The 22,796-nt window shown below is 38.1% G+C and overlaps 1 protein-coding gene across 1 annotated transcript; it reads right to left on the reverse strand.

Moving 5' to 3' along the window:
- Positions 1-1,648: 1,648 nt before the first annotated feature.
- On the reverse strand, positions 1,649-19,276 carry LOC132627653 (E3 ubiquitin-protein ligase UPL2-like). The gene is made up of 17 exons (XM_060343116.1): positions 19,046-19,276; positions 18,323-18,455; positions 14,722-14,817; positions 14,442-14,648; positions 7,801-14,335; positions 6,620-7,689; positions 6,157-6,441; positions 5,875-6,079; positions 5,476-5,747; positions 5,114-5,391; positions 3,505-4,624; positions 3,279-3,425; positions 3,117-3,197; positions 2,817-3,042; positions 2,560-2,699; positions 2,370-2,476; positions 1,649-1,933 (listed from the first exon to the last, which is right to left on the reverse strand). Exons 2-17 carry the CDS (start codon positions 18,416-18,418, stop codon positions 1,831-1,833), a joined length of 10,968 nt encoding a protein of 3,655 aa, XP_060199099.1. The 5' UTR covers positions 18,419-18,455; positions 19,046-19,276; the 3' UTR covers positions 1,649-1,830.
- Between the last annotated feature and the right edge of the window lie 3,520 nt (positions 19,277-22,796).

Raw genomic sequence — 22,796 nt, forward strand, 5'->3', positions numbered from 1 at the left:
AGTGATCTTCATCACTCTTCACATTATTCTGGACAATAAGGTATATGTCGTCCTCCGTGCGCTCATTGTTTTTGCTAATATACAGGTCTAGGATCATGCCTAAATCCCGATATCCACCGATGACGGACTTTTTCTAAAAAAAAAAAAAAAAAAAAAAAATCTTATACTTCACAAGATTTCATTCATTACCTCAACTCATTTAAAACACCATCCCTCTAACTATGTGTGTTGCTTAATAGTCGCTCCGCATTAGATAATTCAGATCGATAGAATCTAACATCACACCAGAAGTTTTGAATTTATGACTATTCAAACTTCAAAATTTTGAATATGAAGTTAAGCTTTAGTGGAGTCCAACTATAAACCTAGAGGTCTTAAGAACAAGAAGCAAGAGCGGGAGATTCAGCTCCCCTTTGGTCATAGATTTTGGGAGCATATTTTGAAGAATTATTCTCAAATCTTTGTCTGACCAAAAAATTTTGACAGATTTTGAAAACAAATCTTCAAATCTCAAATTCTGGCTCAAATTTGTTTTTGGGCCAAAATTTATGTTTTGGCCTTTACAAAAAATTTTAAAACTACCCCAAACCTTTGTATTTTATAAAAAAAGCCTCATCTATTTATGACCCAACTAATTCTATCTACCATGTTTGTCAGATGGGACCAACACATGTATATCCAAAAACTATGATTGGTGTACATCCAAATATTCGATACAACAGTCGCTTTTGGCTTTGGTTTAAGGTAAAATGACTTTGTGAACACTCCTATCAGCTAACCTTTTTTAGCTAGTAAGTGCGTTATCAGTTGTTATTAAAATATAATGTTCTGCATAATTTGATATTAGCAAGTATATAGTATGTTTTTTATGGTTGGGTATTCTTGATGGGTTTTAGAACTTATGTGTATAAGTAATATTTCATATTTTTCAAAACAAAAAGTGAAATATGTTTTGAAAATCTATGGCCAAACACATTTTCAAAACTTGAAAAACTCCACCCAAATCAAGTTTTTCAATTATTTTTTCTCCGGGAATCTATGGCCAAATGCTATAGCTAAGTGTAAAATTTGCCATATTGATTGAACTCCTAATATTTTCTCAAGAATGAATATGTTTTTAACTTTTATTTAAGTAGAAGTGGTATAAGGGAGGGGTGATTTGGTCATGTACTGAAACTTCATGTTTTCCCCATTCCCTCCTGAAGATTAAATTCTTTTTCAAGTACTATATTTGGGATGTAATTGTTATTCTTTTACTTAAAAACGTAGCAATATCATCACAGCAACAGCATCAACTCCATACCTAGTTTTAAAGCACAGTCGCTCAAGTTTGCAAGCAATTCTAATGGTGTAACATTAGTGGTAAAAGCATTAACATTGAACCAAATTTCGTCTCCTGACAATACGGATCGACCATTATTATTATTATTAAATACAAATAGAAGCCATGATCTGTGTCTAATTGGCCTTTTAACATATTTGATGAGCGGCAATAATGAAAAAATTAAGAAAACACGCGCAGAATTGCAAGCATGAGCCGGGTAAAGGAGTAGCGAATTTGCAGCTCCCTATGCTTCTCCTACATGCTACAACAGTTACAAAGGGGCAAGCAGAGAATAGGAACTTATATGCTAAGGGGAAAGAAGAGTAAACGAATGGCAAAAAAAGAACTGCCACGATCATTTGGCATATAGCAAATAGACTGTACAGCATTATAGACAGGTATCTCACAGACTCAATATGCCCTTAAGACTGTTCTCCTGTAAGAAAAGAATCTCTTTCTTAACACGGAAATTATCTACAGAATATAATTCAGAGACCATTGGCGTCTTAACCAAATCCGAATCCTTCGTTGGCTTCATGAATAGCAAGCAGCAGTCTCTCCTCTAGATGCTCTTTAGAGGGATACTCTGGTAGATCCAACTGGTTGAAACTGCACCCAACAAATAATAGTTAGTGTGTGTTCGCAGTAAATAAGTGAAGATAGAAGTCGAATTCACAACTCTCCATCCAATCTCAAAGAAAGTAGTTTTTACTTCATGTAAACAAATTGCTATCAGTAGTTGAAATGTAATACATTATCAGGATAATATCACATAATATTAGTCAACATTGGATAATCTCATACAGAAAAGCTGCCAATTCATCCGCAGTAAATTAGAATAAACATAAATAGGAATGCGAGAATTTGGACAAAGGAAGCAAAATGGACTACTGTATCTTCAGCAAATACAAGTAAATTACGATGGTAACAAAAATGAAAGAAGGTTAAGTAACTCGGAGAGAAGCAACACAGATATTTTTACTGGCAGAAATCTTCAGCATCAGGAGGGCAATCATAGTTTAGTTTCTGATGATTAAATAATTACCATGTATGTGCTGAAGGCAAGTGATCAGGACTGCCATAAGCTTTGTGGATCTGAAACTTCTGGGAACCTGAAATTCCTTGCAGTGCACTAAACCCTTCCAATGGCACCTGGAGAAGTTGACAAAGATTTGTTAGATGATTGCAGGTGATATATAACATGCAACTGTAATAAAATGAAAGCAAGAAACTACCTTTGAGGTCCCAGTGACAAATTGAAGAAGGCGGGCTTTGTCTTCCTTGCTAAAAGCTTGAACGACTTCCCAAAACCACTGAATAACAGGTGATGCTGGGCTGTATCCAGAATATTCTGTATTTGCCCTCAAGTCATCAACTGCAAAGCAAGGGGCAAATTAAACGTAAGAGGGAGGTCATTATTGATATGGACAAATAACTATCTAAAACAGGATTGTCACATGAATTAACAAATAAAGGAAATAGTGAAACATACGGTCGATGTCTGGAAGGCCGCTAATTAACAACTCAAGTTCCTTGTCGTGAAAAATAGAGATCAGTTCCCGCGGAATCAATTCACCGAATCCATCCAAAAATGCATTTATCTGAGGGCGGATAGCAGTCGTCAAGCGATGCTCAGCAACCAAGTCAACATACTGTTGCTTATTTTCCTCAGTGACTCTGATATTTCGTCCACCCGGGATTAGTTCATAGTCAGTCACCTGCATTACACAAATTGCACTCAGAACCTCTGACAAAAATGCTGAAACTTCAATTGCCAATGAAGAACTCATACCTCATTGCGTTCATAAAGTATCAACTTCTCTTCATCAGCATCGATGCTGAATGTAAGGTCTAAAATATCACTTATGTCATTCTACACAAAGCAAGAAACGTTAGCAGAGCAAATATTTAACCATAATTTCCATAATCACAAAGAAAACAGAAAATACCGCACCTCAAGCAGCCATTTCAAATTTTTGAAGTAGTCAGGATCAATAGCTTCGATATCATGATATGTCACTTTAGCACCAAGTATATGCTTGTAGAAGGACCGTGTAAAATGAACATCAAGAAGTTGACCATCAAACAGCGCCTTCCCAACCTGGGATATTTATAAAGCACATTAGAGATTGTTAAATTGAATCACTCAAGCAAACAGAACCAAGAAGGATGATACTCACAACTCGCCCAACAAACTTGAAGTATGAGAGGTGCTCAGTTTGGTAAACAGAGTTGGGATTTGGCTGAAATGTTGCTTCATTGCCAACTGTTGTAAACAATAGTGCTCCCTTATCAAAAATTACTCTGGACAGTAACTGATACCATTCCCTAGTAAGTCCACCAGCATCAATCCCTTCTTCCCCTTGGAAATGTACAGTCAATCTCCCTTTCAATTCTAGAGTTGTCCTCATGCGCAGCTGATTATATGAATCTTCAAGTATATAAGCTCTTCTCACAGAAATTCTCAGAGGATTGTGATGATGGTCGTGTTGATGCTTTATCTTGGATCTAAAGTGGGACCTTTTATTGTCAAAATCAACAAAACGAGGAACCTTCAGCATGATGGAGAAAGACTTCTCCAGTAGTCCAGGATTCTGCCGAACAAAAGCATTAAGAAGTTTCCTGTGCCTCTCCGCAAATTTTACAAAAGCAATGTGCTTCTCATCAACTTTCGTTGCAGATGTAGGTGTTTTCGGCAGCGTAGCAGATGCAGTAGCTTCTTCTGGATCAGGAACTGTAGCAATACTAAACTCCTGCCCAGCACCCAAATGCCCAGGATGCAACTTCTCACACATCACAAAAAAGGACTCTATGTACGGTAAAATGTTTTGTGTCCCTGCTGGAAGTGGAGGCATTGCTCCAGAAGGTTTAGATGTGGTAACAATGGATGAGCGTGACAGGTTGGGTGCTGTTTCAGAAAAACTCTCTATTGTGCTAATGCAAGTGCTCAGCTCCTGCCATAGAGGTTCTAAAGCTGTGTTAATGTCCCAAACCAGGGAGATAGTAGCACCATGTTCCTTCTCAGAAATAATTTGATTATCCTTGTTCTTGTCACCAATTGAAGCAACAAGAGTGCTTAATGCTTGTAAAACCCTGAGTATCACAGCGCCATCAGTTGAAGTGGTACTGAGCAGTGCTTTTTCTACTTCCCTGAACTTGTTTAACTCATCCATTGCAGATCTGGTCAGACTTTGCACAGAGCCAGCTAGCTCAGTCATAAATAAATGACAAAGTGCAGGAGCTATGGCCACCAACTTTTTCAGAACCTCAGCTACCAATGAGTAAGCATTGTCTGAAAGACTAATAAAAGAAGAAAACATTAAACAGCTTCAATAACGAATAAAATAATACATTATTCAGCAAGGCCCAGAGTAAAAATAACCCACTGAAGGTTCACAAATGTACTTGGTCATGTCAAAACGATAGCAAATTTTTTACAATATCAAATAAGTGCATGTGCAACCAAACAGATAATTTAGTGCCTGAAATAAAAGCCATAAGCACATAAATTTTGACAAGACCGTCACACTAAGCAGTCAATTCACGGATCCCAATACACAGCAAGCACAAAATTAGTAAAGTATATCACCTTGCTGGACACCACACAAGTCTACAAATTAAGTGTGTCTCGTAGAAGTAATATCAACAGAACTTGTCACATCAAACCATAGTATGTAACATTTTAAAATACAAATTAAAGAACCTGTTAACGCCAGAGGAATTGGCATGTAGAACCATGAAAGGTAAATGATTTGAGTAATTACACTACAGGATTAGGAACTAGCTTACCCTTCTCTGGCAAGCAATGAGCACAGGAGTCGAAGTTCTAATTGCGGTAGACCAAGTAGAATACTTTCAGTACTTTGGTCTGTGCCTGCAACAGATGATGAGGCTCCGGATTTGTCCTCAGCCTCAGATGAAGCCGCTGCATGAGATTCAGTATTCATTTCAGCAGCAGATTGAACTGGAGGATCAGTCGGTTGCTCTGCAGAGGATGTACCAGGTTCTTCACGTGCATTTGATTTGCTTTCGGTGTTCTGGACTACAACATCTAGTAGATTTAACAGCTAGATACAAAAAGGAAAATAGTTAGACAGCAAGAAACACCGGATAATGACTACAAAAAGAGACGTCCTACTTGTGCAAACTACCTGCTCTAGATGCGCAACACTTCTCAAATAAAGGGGATGATTCAAGAGGCCCAAAAGCAATGCAAGAGATACTTGTCCTTCAAGCTGCCACCTATCTGGTCCATCAGCCTCAACCATAACAGCTTTTCCAGGCCTCTGATCCGGAATTACTGACCCTTCTGGCACTGGTCGAGGGAGCCTGAATTCAAGTAGAGTCTTTGCGACTAAAGAATGGTTTTTTGCCAAGTATGTAAGTGTCTCAAGAACACGACGAGATAGTAATGGAGGAATTCCTACAAGGCAATAAGATGAATCAACTTCAGTCCAGGCGAATAACATCATGAAATACAACAGTAGTAGTAGTAACAATAGAAATATGTAATACATGATCAAATGTTAAGCACGATCATAAGGCCTCACCATCAAGATGTTGAGGACGCGAATACATCACGTTATTTTGGCAACCATATAGTCGATATGGGGGTTCAGCTGTATTCAGATCATTAGCAGGCTGTCCGACATCAAGCATCAATAAGTCCATAAATATTTTCACTAAAGCAGCTCTTGTTTCAGCATGTGCACTGAGATTCAACAGCAGCCTCTGTAGAGGGACTTTGTAAATTGGCTGCAAAAAAACCACAGGTGTCAACATTCAAATCATAGAGGCAAGAAATCAATAATTCAACCTCACCAAGTTTATACCTGGAATACGCGAAGCAACCGCACCAACGCTCTTAAGCCCTCAGTGTCAACTAATGGAGACCCATCTGCCTCCAGAGGCTTACTTCCAGCAGATCTACGTGAAAGGGTTCCACCAGCCCTGTCCAATTGTTCACTCCGCCTAGAGTCGCCTCTACGACTTCTAGGGTACATACCAAAAAGTGTTCGGTTATACCTCCGTGCGAACCTCTCGCGCAACATGTTTGCTTCCGCCACAAGAGCAGGTGTCAAATTATTAAGAATGGCATCAGAAGATGTCAGAAGGACCTGAGAGATGAAATATAAGACACAATGATTGCCATAAAAGGATTCATGAAAACCAAATTTAAATCACAACTTGAAAAAATAAAAAAGAAACAGGGAAACAAGGTCGTTACTGGTTATAGAATAAATGAAATTAAAACTCACATAAAATTAGATTACACTTATTCATCAAAAGAAGTACCTCTTCCCGTAGTTCTGAAGGGAATGTAGCAATGATTGACACGGTGTCCATCTCAACAGGTTGGCCTTCTAATTCTTGTGACTGCTGCAGCCGTTGTGCCCTTTGTTGTGCCAACACTTCCTCTCTGATGTCAGCGGGGAGGGCAGCCAGAAATTCTGGATCAATATCTCCACCATTTTGAGGCTCCGAATTTTGTGGTTGAGTTGCTTGACCCTGTTGAGCTGAGAGAACCTCGGCTCGCAACTCCTCAGGAAGCGCCTCCAGAAATGCAGGATCAATTGATCCAGAATCAGCATCTACATTACGTTGCTGTTCCTCAGTGGGACCACTTCGTTCTGCTTCTTGACTTGGATGTTCTGAAGCTTCAGATACACTGTGAAGGGCAACATCCCTCACGCTTACCTGAGTAGAATTTCCAAAAGAGACATTTGTCCTCCTAGTTCGAGCATCTGCTGAACCTTGCCTATCGCCCCCATCATCATGCCCATCTGCACTTCCAATTTCAACATCAAGACTTCGAAGACTTTCACCCAGAGTTGCACCACTTCCACTACTTTCTTGGCTAACTGCCTCAACGTCCCTTATGGCAACATCATTCTGTTCAAACTGCATTTCGACAGGTTGAGATTGTCTACTTGGTGCATCTGTTCCCTGAGTAGACACATTTGCTACAGGTGTCACATTAGCACCACCAGATTCATCCAAAACTGTTGAGGGGACAGTGGCATCTCTGGCTTCATTGTTGCTAGTGTTCTCCAAAGCACTTTCAGCTGCCATTTCACCTGCTCCAGCAAACTGGGTGGCCTCACCTCTATTTTGAGAGCCCTCTATAGCATCTTGATCAGCTGATTTCTCAGAGCTTGGCCGCCTCAAATGGGAAACAAGCAAATCCTCAAAACCCTGTGGAAGAGCAGAGGCTGATCCACCACTTTGTTGGTTATCATTGGTCCAAAAATTGAACCGTTGGCCGTGACGGCTGCTGCTGCTGCTCCGGAGAGAACGGAAAACAGAATCCAGGCGTGATGACGTTCCTTCTGAGCTCCTATCGGAATAAGCATCACGAATACTCTCTGTGACAAGAAGGAAGGGAGCAATGAGATTTCTTTTGAAACCAATAAACAAAAGCAATGACATTTCACATCAGAGAAAAATTACAATATTAGCCAGAAGTAGCCAGATACCTGATTGCCGTTGTTGACCCAATTGCAGCGAGGAAGAGGGTTCCACCAGAAGGGGATGTTGTGAAGGAGCAACACTGTCACCACCTCTTCCCAAAAGATTGTAGATGGACGTTGTACGCCCCTGGCGCCTAGAGCCAAAAACTTCAACAGGCATAACATGTAAAGTTTCACTGGAGAGACTGTGCTCTCGACCAAAAACTTCAATATGGTCAAATACATTTATTCCATTCATTCCATCACCCAGCCGAAGTATTACACCATCCTCCTCATCCTCATCGTCTTCATCTTCTTCATCCATTACCTCCTCATCAAAGTCATCTTCATCTATTTCTTGGTCCTCTTGATCAGTATCAGGATGTTGTAAGTGATGAGCTTCATCTTCCTCGAGATCATGCTGTTCTTCTTCGTCCCCCTCTTCATCTTCATCGACCTCATCTCCTTCATCGCCTGACATCTCATCATCATCATCCTCATCATCGTCATCTTCATCTTCATCAAGATTCTGTTGAACATCAGGCTGGATTTCAAATCTTATCTCAAGGCCATTTTCCAGATTTCTGGTGTCCTCGTTACTTTCATGCATGTAATCATCTTCATTAGATGGACCAAAACCTCCATCAATATCTTGGTCATGTTCCATATCATCAGTGACAGCTTCGGACCCACCAAAGTTCTGAGATGCACCAAAGGGCTCAATGAGATCTGTTGGCACTGAGTTCACATTAGGCTGTGACGCAGTTTCATTAGTCTGGACTGCAAAGGCATCATTAGTGGCTCCAGATTGATTTTCCTGAGTTTTTGTTGACTGTTCTCCCCTCCCAGCGTTGGACTCAGCCGCATGAACATGCTCCTTTGTTACCAACTCCAGAACTTTTACAACACCAGTAACAACCTTGGAAGAATCAGCATGATCCAGGTCCAAGACATGAAGACCTCGGGTCAGAGATTGAACCAAACCGACATCTATGAAAGTAGCTGAAGCTTCTGCTGAGATGGAAGAACCTGTAGGTGCGCGAGCAGTCAGTACATCATTGAGAAGATCAATAAATGCTTGAATTTTGATTCCTGGTGCCCTAAAACCGCTTCCAAACTCCACAAAATCACTAAAGACATTGTTAATCTCTGTGAAGATTCTTTTCCTTGCCTCTGTCGAACGAACACAAGATGCCACGAGAAACTGGCTAGCTCTGCTCGAAAGTTTTTGCCTCCAGTCCACATCAGTTTTTCTCTCTTTCCTAGAACTCTTGGTATACGGTAAAAACTTGTGAAGAATATGATGGAAAATTCCACCAGCAAGGTGCCCTGTCCGTTGAGGAACAGCAATGCAACTGCTAACTTCAGAATCTTTTCGAAGCAAAATATGAACTGAAGCAGTATACATCAAAAGAATCTCAGTCAGAAGCTTCAAAATGAATACAATCTTAGCCATAGATGCAGACAATTCATGGCTATCAGCTTCACTTGCTTCAGAAGCAAAGGCGACAGCTTTCCCTTTACCCTTGTTTGCAGAAACATCAATATCCATATCCGTTGAACTAAAGCTCTCCTTTGTTGCTGGTTCATCTTTCAATGGAGGAACAAACTTGACAACTGGATCCAAAAGAAGCTCAATTACGTTTACAAAGCTATGAGGTGGCTTTCGATGAACTTTGGCATTCTTGGAACTCGCATCAAGACTCTTGCCATGAATCCCATGGCTCACATTACCAACACCAGACTTCTGATCTGCATTCTGCACTTTATCTTTGTCTTCTGGTTTCTCTTTCTCCCTGTCTTTGTCCTTTTTGTCCTTCTCACGGTCCCTCAACAAGACTACATAAGGTCGTTCACCAACCATCTCCACTTGGCACACAGAACGAGCAGCCCGCATGAAAATCACTGGATCCCGTTGAATAACAGAAGTCATATTTAAGAGGAAATTACGAGGTGTGAGCCTTCCACTTGACTGTCTATTAGAAGCAGATACAACATTATGCCGTATCTCTGCTTCCATGGCTTGCTGTAGAGTCTGGGGATCCTCAAGAATATGTCGTATTATAGTAGCCGCGATATTGTCAAACCCAATAAACAAGCTGCTCGTTGGCAAGGAAAGCAGCAACTGCAATCCACCCGCATCCAGAAAGTTAACAGCAACAGAGTGAGTTCTTGTAAGTGTTGCACACAGCTGCAACACAGCATGCATTGTTTCCGAGGGAAGCTGGTTCCTCATACAACCACAAGCTATTTCAACAAGCTGCTTCTGCTCTTGTACATCCAGATATTTTGGGGACAAAGAAGACTGCAACTTACTATATTTATCCTCGTTGATCGAAACTGGTTTCGGAGTAGCATCATCTCCCTTCAGCTGTTCCACAATATCAGCATTCAATTTCTGATCCACTTGAGCAAGCCGATCAATAGCAACAAAAGCTGCTGTCACCCATTTGGGAACTTTCTCCCTATCAAATGTACTGGAAATCCATTGTGAAAGAAGATCAGATGAAACTTTGACCAAACCATTCTTTGCAGCTATCTCTCTGGCATCAGTATCTTCATTAAGAATCAGAGCAAGAACATGAAAGAGATTAGAAACAATGCTGCTGTTTCCATCCTCAGAGACATTACTAGAAAGCTTCACTTGTTCAACAATAAATGAAACCACAGCTGACCGATGTTCCCCATCATTTTGGGAGCATATCATCACAAGAAGATCCCTGACGGGAAAAGCAAGAGAGTCTTTCATCTGTAGAAGCTTTCGGCATGTAGACAACAACTCATCAATAGGAGGAGGCTGAACCATTTCTTCTTCAATGGTCAGGCTACTTTCTTTGGGAACATCTTCCTTTGCCTCCGATCCAGAGTTCCCAAGTGACATGGCAAGGGCACGTGCAAGTTCATCATCTTCTTGTACCTCCTCTGGATGCGAGAACAACCATTCCATTGCCAGCTCAACACTATTTGAACCAACCTGCCTCAAAGCCTCTTCCGCCCTATTCCTGGAGAACCCCATTTCAACAATGGTAGAAATAGTAGTTTCATTTGGGGGAGGGCCAGACACACGAGCAGCAGTACTGCTCGCGTTCTTGACTTCTACTCCAGAGTAGATGTGTCTAATGATGTTGAGAACAGCTGCAATGAAATCATAATTGCATTCTGTGAATTGTGGATGAGTCCAAACAGGAAGAACAGTCTTCAATACCATGGATTGAAGAACCTTTACAAATGTCTCCTCATCCCGTGGAAATGGGATATCACCACTTATCAAAGGTTGAGTCAGTAAATGCTTTGTGAAAGGAGATAGAATTAAAGATGAAGTCACCAGATGATCCATCAGCTTACCATAACTACCTAGGGGACCATATATCCATGAACGGTCCACATCCTCAACTCCATCCTGCCTGGAATGTGTCTCATCAGTCTCCATAGGAGAAGTAGGAGCTCGATTGACGGCAAAGAGTAACTGACTAGTAGCTTCAAATGTGGTTAACACTGACTGAATGACCCCACGCCCATAAAGGCAATTTAATATAACAGCATTGCAAGAATCAGGCTTGTCCAGTAGAATTCCATCAATAAATTCAATAACCTTCCCAAAATAACGACATTTGGTTGACACAGATGCCTCCGATCCAGAAGTACTTACATGACCTCCAAAATTCATGTGATCAATGGCAATTGAAGCAAAAGTTGAAGCAACAGATTTTGACGGAGCTGACACATTGAGTGTATCATCCCGCCTACGTGATGGAAGTAGCATTACCTTGCCCATCTCTTGAAACAAATGGGTGATATGGATTGACAGGGATTTCACCATATCACGGCAAGAATGATAATAGGACCTCTGTCTGTCCTCTTTCTGATTACTGGCACTAGCGTCATCAAGAGAACCTGCTTGTTGTGATTGATGACTAGCTTCTATCCGTACGTTTGAAGGACCATCAGTGGTCTGACGTTGCTGAATACTAGAAGCTCTAGTCAGATCTCGATATAGATTGATCAGATCAAAAAACTGTGATTCAAAACTCCACCCTGACATCCTCCTGCGGAGTAAGGGGTCAAGGAACTGCCTGAAGGAATTTAATCTTTGTTCTTCAGTATCAGTTGCACCCAATTCTGACTGTTGTGCCTCATCAGTTGCCCCAGCACCACCTTCCTCCACATCAACCTTAGATTCTTCAAGCAACGCGATCTGCCAAAGAATTTCACGATGAATACGACCAATATCTTCCAAGACATCATTGCTGCCATTTCCAAACTCGGTTAACAGAGCAGTTACCCATCGATTGTCTTTGGAGGCAGCCAGAAATAACAGAAACTCAACTAGAAAAAGTGAAGAAAATGTCCTATCTGGAGTATTTTTAGGATCCAACATAAAAGAACCAGAAACAGCATCAAATCCAGACAGAGCTTTTTTCAAATGATCCTTGAGAAAGGAACAGAAAGCACGAGCCAGCGCAGCCGAGTGGTGTTGGGTGAAAGTCTTGAAGACCATGGTGCTATGTAATGCTATGGACATCCCTTCAGATGACTGCGCAACACTCGGCCGTAGGAGTAGTTTCAACAAAGCTTCAATGCCTGACTTCTCCACAAATAGCCGACAAGTTTCAGAGTTCTCCATTGTACGGTGAACAAGTACCATCACATGAAAGACAGCCAACTGAATGAACTGCTCATCACTGATATTTTCCCCATTTGTACAAGTTGATTCAACCAATGAGCTGGATGCCACACTCTCTCTGTTATCTGTGTCCGTGTCCATTTCAGTAGTCTCACTTGATTTCCCTGATGACTCAGCATGTTCACCATCACCACGTGAAGCAATACTGTTAACAATCTCAATTATTAAATCCACTCCAGTACCTCTCAGCGAAGATACATGGCGCAACAGCTCTTCCACAGCATTTGCCAAAGGGACAATACCTTCATTCATAGCAACCACGTACTTCTTGTTGGTAAATATGTCAACAAGGAAATGCAATGCTGAAGTTTCTTTCACAGACTCCAGTCCCTTCGCGTTAAGGCAAATTGCACCGAGACCATTAGGTACACAAGTAAGAGCTTTTGGAGACGGTAGTATCCCAGATGCCACTGAGGATAAAAAAGCATTAGGAAGACCCAACTCATGCAGAGAAGGAAAACATGTCGGGTCTTTGTGAATTATTTCACTCATAACAGTCACGGCCGAGGAATAAATATCACCTCCAAATTTTTCCACATTACTAAATATCAGACACAAGGTGGCAGGTAAAGATGCATCGTTAGAACTCTGTGATCTTGCCGAATTTGCAGGAGCATAGGTAGCAGACCCAAGTGCCTTCAATAAGACCCTAATAAGTCTCTTTTGACAATATATTTGTTCTTCGCTAGATTTAAAATGCTCACCAATGACCATAGAATTGTCATCATCTCCAGCAATGTCAATCACTCTGTGCACTTCTATCTGTAACCTATTAGCCAAAAGCTCAACTCCACCCAGATCTTTAAAGAGGGTTACTGCTGCATTACTATAATCCAGAAGCTTTTGCAGAGTTTTCACAGCGAGGCAAACAAGATGTATATGTGCAGGATCAGCGTCCTCTACTAGAGGCAAGAAAGTTGGCACCATTCCAGATCCTCGAATAACACTCCCAGAGCTTGAAGAGGATATGACATGTAGCAGGTAAAACTGCAGAACAGCTTCAACAAAGGATACTGATGACAAGTCATTTGAGCTGCTTAGTGACAAAATTGCTCTCTGTAAAACATTCAGGAGGATCATGCGATTACCACCAGCAAAACTGATGCTTGACCCACTCAAAATCCTCGCACGCTCATGTGATGATGCATAAGCAGCTAACTGTGCACCCAAGGCATTCATAGCTAGCGTTCTAACATTTCCAGAGATGGTTTCTTCAGATCTGACAATCCTGATCAACTCATTTGTGTATTCAGGTTCATTAGCAAAAAAGGACGCAAGTTCATCATGGGAATCACTAGCCTGGACAAGCACAATGAAAGCAAGAAGACAGATTTTGCTGTAAAGCCTGCACACTCTGGGGGAACGGAACGCGTGTGCATATCTGATTCTCGTCAGCAACGCAAACCTTTGCTCAGGAGGAACATTGTACTGCTCAATGCAGAACTTCATTAGCGACAGATCTTCCTCTTTCCGTACATGGAGATCAGGTATGTGAATTAAACTCGTGCTCGTTGATACTGCACCATCCCCAGCTTCAGCATTGCTTTGGGCACTGGCACTATGCAACTCAAAATAAAGGGTGGAGCCCAAGTGATAAAGTGACTTGTCACCATCATTTTCCACATTGGATGGAAACAAAGAAAGGCCTTCATCCTGACTTCTTTCGTTTACAGTAACACAATAATACAAGCCCAAACCTTCTTCCTTGCTTCCCCACCCCTGCGCTAGTGACAGGAGACAGCTATTTATAGAACCACAGCCAACCAATTTACCACTTGCATGTAGCTTCGATGGATTTATTTTTACTAGTACAGCAAGAGTCTCTAAAGTTGCAATGAGAATCTCAGGATCTGTTGAAGCCAACAAAAGCTTGAAATGCTGCCAGGTCCAAAGTAAATAAATACAGACATCATCAGCACAAGTGAATTCTTGTTACAGACATTCATTCAGAAACTAGAGAAAAGTTTTAGCATCTTTAGCTTACCTCCAAGCCACTAAATGAACCCTTGTTATGGCAATTTTCTAGTATGACCTGCATCACACGTAGGATCTGCAGAACTGCTTGCTTGGGAAAAGGGCTATCATCTCCTAATATGTTATCAGACAAGACAAGATCTTTCCTACTACATAAGTATGTCTTCAAATATGTATCGAAATGTAGAAACAATGGCCTCCAGTGATGAAAATTTCCCTGAAAAGAGAAGGCCAAGTAAGTAAAAGTCTAAGTCTATAGGCAGGATAATCAGAGGTAAGTATGTATTCACCTTGCCATACTCCCAGCGGAAACCGGAAAGAGGTATTGCTATATCTTGTAATGGACACTGGATGACCTTGTCAATGAAGGCCTTTACTCTGGGTGGCTGACATGCAGATAAATGCACAATAAGATCATACCAGTTAATAGAGACAAAGATACAAGCACGAAAGATAGAAATGGCATCTACTTCAAGAGAGAACCGTAGTGAAAAGAAGTCAATGCAATTCTTTCAAGCAGCAAAAGTCAAGACACTAATCAGATGATTTAATGCTTCATTACTTCCTTACATGTGATTAAATAAGTGTATATTACTAGATACATGAAAAGATGATGAGATGGCTTCCACACACTTAAGAATTACTCCTATGACAATAACCACAGTTCATCCAAATAAAATGTAGAAAGGTGATAACTATGGTATTGCCTGATTTTATTTTATTTTTGCTTTTTTTTCATAGGAACGGTGTCGTCTGATATTAAGGAACATGGTAGTGCGAGAAACATAAAATGCCGAGAAAACATTAGAGCCACAGCACAACATTTTCTACCATGATAAACAATTGCAATCCTTAAACTACACCAGCATCTTCAGCTACATAAAAAGCACTCATTGAAAAGTAATAAGGAAGAGAATCATTATAGTATTCAATGATTGTCGTAGAAATGCAACTGTGCATTGATACAAGATTGGACTTAAGAGAAGAGAGGTGCACATAAAACAAGATGGTACAAGAAGCATATACAGAGGACAAATGAGAAGTTTGCCTGTGATTGTTTGCACATATTCTATGTAGTCCTCTTGTTAGGTATTCATTGCCATTAACTTCACTATGAGGTTTTAATGATCACATGCTAATGATTACAAAATAAGACTCAATTTTAGTAATATCCAACCAGCAAGCTTGATGATACCATATTGCAAGTAATGTGGTATAAAAAAAGATAAAGAACGAGGACAGAGGCCTCCATAAGATGTTTTTGATATTATTTTGCTCATTTCAGGTCAGAGGTGGATGTAGTGTAGTGTTAATGGTACTGGCTCACCTGAATCCAGTACATTTGACTCATACTAGTCACTAAATAAGTACAAAATAATAGATTTTGAACCCAGTAAATCAAACAATTGTGGTAAAATCTCAAAACCATAAAATTTAAATCTTGGATCCGCCTCTATCACATGTATAAACAGAATTGCTTAAACCCATACTTCATGGGTCCTAGCTCCTAACTATCCCCAATGTTCCTATTACCAGTTTGAATAGCAGTACAGAACTTGGTAGCTACGCTACATTTCACTCCCATAGTTTGAAGCATCATCCCCACTATTACAACAGCATACCCAGTATATTCCCACAAGTGGGGTCTGGGGAGGGTGGGGAGGGTAGGATGTACGCAGACCTTACCCCTACCTTTGTGGGGTAAGGTGGCTGTTTCCGATAGACCCTCGGAATCTCCTAAATTTATGTGCATAAATGTAATTTCTCAAAGACATTTTCTCACTTAACATCTTTCACAATCTAAATTCAACATGTCTAAATAATGTCTTCCACAAAAAAGAGTAGTGAATACGCATAGAGTGCGTCTAAATTCTAGATCCCATGACTAGAAATGACTGGGAGATACTACAAACAACTCATTTTCAAACGCTATCCTTCTCCTGATTCATAGAAAAGACACCAAGCTTTTTTTGTTGTTGATGAATAGAACAGATACAAAGTTTTACTTCAGGATTCCAACAGCATTGAGTACCATCTATGTGTTACTACAAATAAATCAAGGTTCGCTTTGCATGGAAGGGAGGCGCCGTCTACCATAATTTATTTCTTTTTTATGCCAAAAACCAAAGTGTAAAATCAGATTTTCAATTTTAATTTCCTTAAATGTACACTAGCAGGCTTATAGGTGGAAGGCATTCATGCTACAAATACAACACCTTAGTCCCAAACAAGTTGGTTCAGCTCCCGATGGAAGCAGAAAAACATTCTTCTTACAGCAACAGTGGTTAGGGAACTTCATTAATCTTGAAATTTATGCTTTGAATATCTTTTATATTTTCCACTTCATTTAGATAATGTACCAACTTGTTCTCTTTTTCTTTTTTTTAATTCATCTTTTATAATGCCAGCTACAACCAAGGATCTCTTTGAGCAGTGGCAGATACTTGATTGAATTAGTCTTGACACATAAAAGTCCGATGTGATCAGAATAAAAAGATCCGTTCATCACACAAGTAGTTGCTACTTTATGCAACACTATAGCCAATCCACAAAATCCCTTCTACATTAGCTTGCAACTTCAACTCTCATCAACCCTGACAGGAACCAATCTCAAACCCTAGGATCTAGAGCTAAGCATCTCCCTAATATGTGGTCGCAAAGCTGCGCTTTTGACAGGTAAAGATTGGTTGAAAGGACAGGTTTACAGCTTGGTAAAGAAGAAATAGGTATATATCAGTAACACATAGCTAGAATTCCACTGTGGTAACCATTACCACGACTGAGTATTTGTAATAGAAATTTCACCAAAGAACCCAAAGGAATCATAAAACCATAAAAGCAAATTGCTGAAATTTCCAGTTCTTCGCGACCACAAAAAGAAGCGAACAAGTAAACCAACAACAAATTTAGCAGCACAAAGGACCATCATGTGATTCCAGTGGCAAACAGAAGTAAACAACATTATAAAATCAAATAGATATTTTTAGTATCTTGTAACCAAATACCAAATGCAAAACTAAACCCAGCGGCATTAGTACACTTGTGACATAAAATTTCCACGTGCCAATCATAAGAAAGCCGAAAGTGTGAAGAAACAGAGCTAGCAGAGATGACCCATAAAAAAAGTATAGATTGCATAAACAATTAAAAACAATAAACCACATAGAGAAAAGGTACACTGTGAAATACGATTTCCAATCAAAAATAAACCCTAGGAAACAAATGAACATACAATACTTAACTTCTAATTCTCAACTCCACAGCAAGATAAAAACCCTAACAACGCACATTCCACCTCTCGAATAAAACAACACTATGAAAAAATACACACTGTGAAATAATTACAAAAATCCTATGGAAAAAAAAAAAGAGTTCCTCCCTGAAACAATCTGTTCCTAAAACACACTCCATGTCTTGAATGAAACAACACTATGAGAAAATACAAATTGTGAAATAATTCCAAAAACCCTATGAAAAAGAAACCGTTCCTTCCCGAGACAAGCTGTTATCAATACAAAACCCTAAAACAACACACACCAGCAACCAAATGCAAAACAAAATACTTTAAAGGAATGAATAAAACGAGTAAATACAGGCTCAGAGTCAATTGGTACCTGAATTAACAAAAGGACTACAATAATTAACTACTAGTTCTAAACTCCACAGCAAGATAAAAACCCTAACAATACACATTCCACGTCTCGACTAAAACAATACTACGAAACAACACACATTGTGAAATAATTCCAAAAACCCTATGGAAAAAAGAAGTCCTCTCCGAAACAAAACTATTACGATAACAAAACCCTAACCAACACACAGCAGCAACCAAATATAAAATAGAAGTAAGATAAAAATACGAACAAAGGAAGGAGTAAAAGGAGTGCATACAGGCTCAGAGTCGAGTTTAATAGATGGACCAATGGCTCCTTCACTGGAGAGAAGTTGCCGTAACCTCGATGGCAAACTCGATCTTAAGGTCGTCATAATCAACAACCTCTACTTTCTCTCCTTGTAATATTCACTGACCAAACATAAATCACCAACACACAAATCAGAGCACATAATAACCAAAAAAAAAATCCAAAATCAAACAACAAAATCTATTCACTACATTCATATACATAAAATAAACACATAGAACACTTATGTTTGATGGCTGTTTCAAAAATAGTCCCTTAAGTATGCACTTAACAGTTTTGGTCCTTTATGTTTGCCAAAAATGTCTCCTTCAACTATTCAGTTAGATTTCACAGTAACTATGAAACAAAGTTAACTATAAACACCAAGAAAGTCCCATCAAATCCAAAATAAAACAATAAAATCTTTTCACACAATTCATATACATCAAAAAAACAAAAATAAACACACGAGAACACTTATCTTTGTCAAAATAGCCCCTTAAGGGTTTTGGTCCTTTATGTTTTGCCAAAAAATAACACATTTAGTCTCCTTGAAACATTTATCAAACTCTGTCTGTTAGATTTAACTATAAACACGAAGAAAATCCCGTCAAATCCAAAATAAAACAACAAAATCATTCATATACATGAAAAATAAAAGCATAGAACATTAAATCGATCAAATAAAAGAATCGACAGTGACTTTTGTTACCTGGATTAATAAAATCACGTTAGGGCGACTCATCCAGAGAGTTTTGTGTGGAGAGACTGTACAGATAATAGAATATAGGGTTTATACTAAGGAAAACCCCAAAGGGAAGAAATATATAGAATGATGGGTAGGGGGGGGTGAAAGGGGGGTAGGGGTAGTTCCTTTTGGTGTTTGGCTTTTGTGTGTGAAATTGGAATTGGTATAACAAGTAGAAGTATACTCTTTAACCCTGGGAACGATGACAGGGGAGAGAAGCTTATATATACACAATTTGGAGACTCTTAAGGCCGGGTCTTCTACTTAAGTCGGTTTGCTTTTTCATCCTCTTCTTTTTCCCATTTCTTTTTTAGGGCTCGTTTGGTTTGTTTTTTTACGCTGGAGACCGATTATATCCAGATTCAAGCCGCTCTGCCAACGTTTTTCTATATTCAAGGCTCAAACACAAGAGCTCTAGTTAAAGTTATGCACGTATTAATAATGCAGAGGTTAATTATTCACTTTATTTGGAAATCAGCGTTTGGCTATGAAAATTTCAGATATGTGTATAAAACCTTAAACAATCAAATTTTCTTTACAAAAAACTATAACCAAACATAATTCCATTTTCAACTCCAACTTCAAAAAATCTAAACAAATTTAAAAATATCTGATTTTTATGGCCAAACGCCTACTTAGGTTTTTTTTTTTTTTTGGTAACAACACCTTTTCTTAGTTCTTACCTTATTATTTTTTTGTTCTTTTATTGAAGAAATGTAGAGATAAGATTTTCATAATCATGAAAAAATGGAAACTAAAAAAATCAAGAGTTATTTGTGTTTAATTTAAAATTTAAAACATTCATGAAGGAAAAAATTAATTTGTAACCATAACAGTAATAAAAGTTGATATAGCCCTTAAATATATGAATATTGACTTTAAGTGTTTGACAATTATTGAACTAGGATTCCGGACACCACGATTATCAAAAGAAACATACTGTAAGGATGATGAAAAAAAATAAGTTATAGGAACTTTTTATGTTTTTATGAATTTTCGCTAAGATATAAAATTAGTAGAATAATTATATGTTTGCTAAATGACTGGTGACTTATATAACAAAATTTAATTATTATTTCCAATTTTGGTTAATTTTGTTCTAATAACGATAATATGTGAATTAAAATATATTTCTAAATTTCCTTTGGCGTAGTTATTCTCTTTACCAAAGTAGAGGTTGGTGTTCGCAATGCGGTATTTTGTCACATTACATGTCTAAGTATAAAGTGAGTGCAAAACTAGAAAATCGATGATGATTAATTCTTAAGTATTATATCTATTTTAAATTGGTGGTTATAATTTAGTTATGTAACTGAGTTTTCAGGTGATCATGGATGTTTGTTAAACGAAGCTATATAAGATGATCTTATAGCAATTTGCTTGAGACGTAAATATAAAAAAATTCAAATAATATTTTTAATGTCGTGTTAATCCTTTTTGTACTTAGAAGATAATGTGATTTTTTCAAACCTCAAATATTTTACAATATTGAATTTCCGTCTCAATAAAGAAAATATATAAATTAAAATATATTTCACAAATTATTTATATAATGATTTTTTAATTTCAAAGTGTTGATTGTTGTTCATTGCGCAAATTTTCGCTTAAGTTACTTGTTTAAATATAAAATAAGTGCAACACCAAAAGATGAATGACAAATAATTCCTATTACATAGATTATTTGTTTATAAAAAAAACAATTTAGTTATGTAATAACAACAATTAGGTTCTCAAGTGATTATAGATGTTCATTGCAAAATAAAATCTAACAGTATGGTCATATATTTACCAGACACTTGTGATGTGAATAACAAAATTCAAATAATATTTTGAGATCTCGTTACTTACCTTCTTAATTAAGAGTGTGAATTCGATTTTTTTTACTTGGTAAGCTCTTCATCTATAATTGTAATGCATACTCTGGGTTTGAAATTTATGGGTTATGAATTTCGATCTGATCAGAGTAAATAACAATGTCGAATTAGGCCGTCCTTTGCCTTGAAAGAATTCACACGCGGCCACCAGCTTTCCCAAAATAAGGGGAGATCTGCTGCTTACTGCTCACGCAAACATCCGACCTATACTAGGAAATTTCCCCTTATTCTTGAGAGATTCCCTCTCTATCTCTTTCGATCTATCAGAACAGACCAAGAGGCTATCTATCAATCGATTTGAAAATAGCACGCTAATTCTAATTCTTTGGAGTGATTGGATACTAAATTTATAAGTTGTATATATTAAATAATTTTTTAAGACAAATATAAGGTCTTGATTTAAACTAATAAGTTATGTCGAACTTGTCCCACATATCTTAGTGTCAAATTCAACAATTAAATATATATAAATTATGAAAAGGGGTCAATGACTTAAGTTTGTCTTCTTTTCACCTATTGACCTTAACATTAATTTTGGGTTAAAAGTATCCCTCCTTTTACCTATTGAACCCCACCCCTCCCATTGTCATTTACGAGTTAAAGATGTTCATTCTTTTAACTAAATTATGAAATGACATATGTGACATTTCTGATTAAATAGGTGGTATTGATCCATTGTTCATGTGAATATTAGACCAACCAAAAAATAACGTGACCCAAGTGAATTTGTTTGTTACGTAATTGTGGGGTTGGATTTTTAAGAATCCACCATTGTTAAAGGATGAAGTAAGTTGAGTTAAACCTAGATATGGAATCGACTGAGACTTATTTGCACCGGTTTTGAACAAAAATTGCATCTTCATATGAGAAGACATTGCTGTTTTTTGAATTCATTCAGTCGCAAAACACGAAGCATCTAATGGACCGGGCACGAGCAAATGGTTTCTTGTTTTTGTGGTAAACCCGGATGGGTTGGACTATTTATTCTTGGGGCTTGAGGACCAATAATCGGTGTCACCTATTTAAATAAAGACCCACATGTGTTATCTCTTAATTTCGTTAAAAGGAAGAGCATTTTTAACCCAAATATTAATGTTAAGGCCAACTGGGATTCAATACATGGAAGAAGCGATATTTTAACCCAAAAATTAACATTACGAAAAATTTGGATCCAATAGGTAGAATGAGAGCAAATTTAAGTCAATGGCAATATATTGAAGGCATTTTTAACCCTCTTCCGTATAAATTATATGATACTTTTTATTTGATTTTCTCTAACTACCCTTCCAATACCTTTTACACTAGTATGTATTATTAGGACCTATATGTTGTTGATTTAAATAATTTATACATGTATGAACCGTCGTTTGGTTCTCAATGGGCTACGGATAAATAACAAAATTCAAATAGTAATTTCAACATCACGTTTTTTTTTTTTTTTTTTTTTTTTTTTTTCCCCTCCCATTTTAGGAGAATTTATAGTGTTTCCACTCAACATCACGTTAATTTCGTTTTTACAAGGAAAATATGTAAATCACAAGTTTCTTCTACTTTATATTTGTATAAATTGTAATAACATACAATAACTGATTTATTTTTGTATCACCTACAATAATATAAAGCTATTCAATTTGCATATGCACTTACACTAATACACGTGTAAAGTTGATGGATCTTCATGACAACTATATATGTGTTTGTACGTATACACACACATATCGTTTCCGATCATTGAGAAATTAGGTAAATGTATGACATTAAAAAAACATTTACTTAATTATATCATGTTTTAATATACACAGTACTCATAAAATGAATGTAGTATTTGACCATTACATATT

This window comes from Lycium barbarum, chromosome 2, assembly GCF_019175385.1.
Source record: "Lycium barbarum isolate Lr01 chromosome 2, ASM1917538v2, whole genome shotgun sequence".
Lineage (NCBI taxonomy): Eukaryota > Viridiplantae > Streptophyta > Magnoliopsida > Solanales > Solanaceae > Lycium > Lycium barbarum.

Excerpts from the sequence above, each read along its gene's own strand:
- LOC132627653 (XM_060343116.1), bottom strand. The coding sequence starts at position 18,418 with ATGACGACCTTAAGATCGAGTTTGCCATCGAGGTTACGGCAACTTCTC. Across the intron at positions 6,442-6,619 it reads CTTCAGAACTACGGGAAGAG|GTCCTTCTGACATCTTCTGA; the intron begins GTACTTCTTTTG and ends TTCATCTCTCAG. Across the intron at positions 5,748-5,874 it reads GCGTCCTCAACATCTTGATG|GAATTCCTCCATTACTATCT; the intron begins GTGAGGCCTTAT and ends ATTGCCTTGTAG.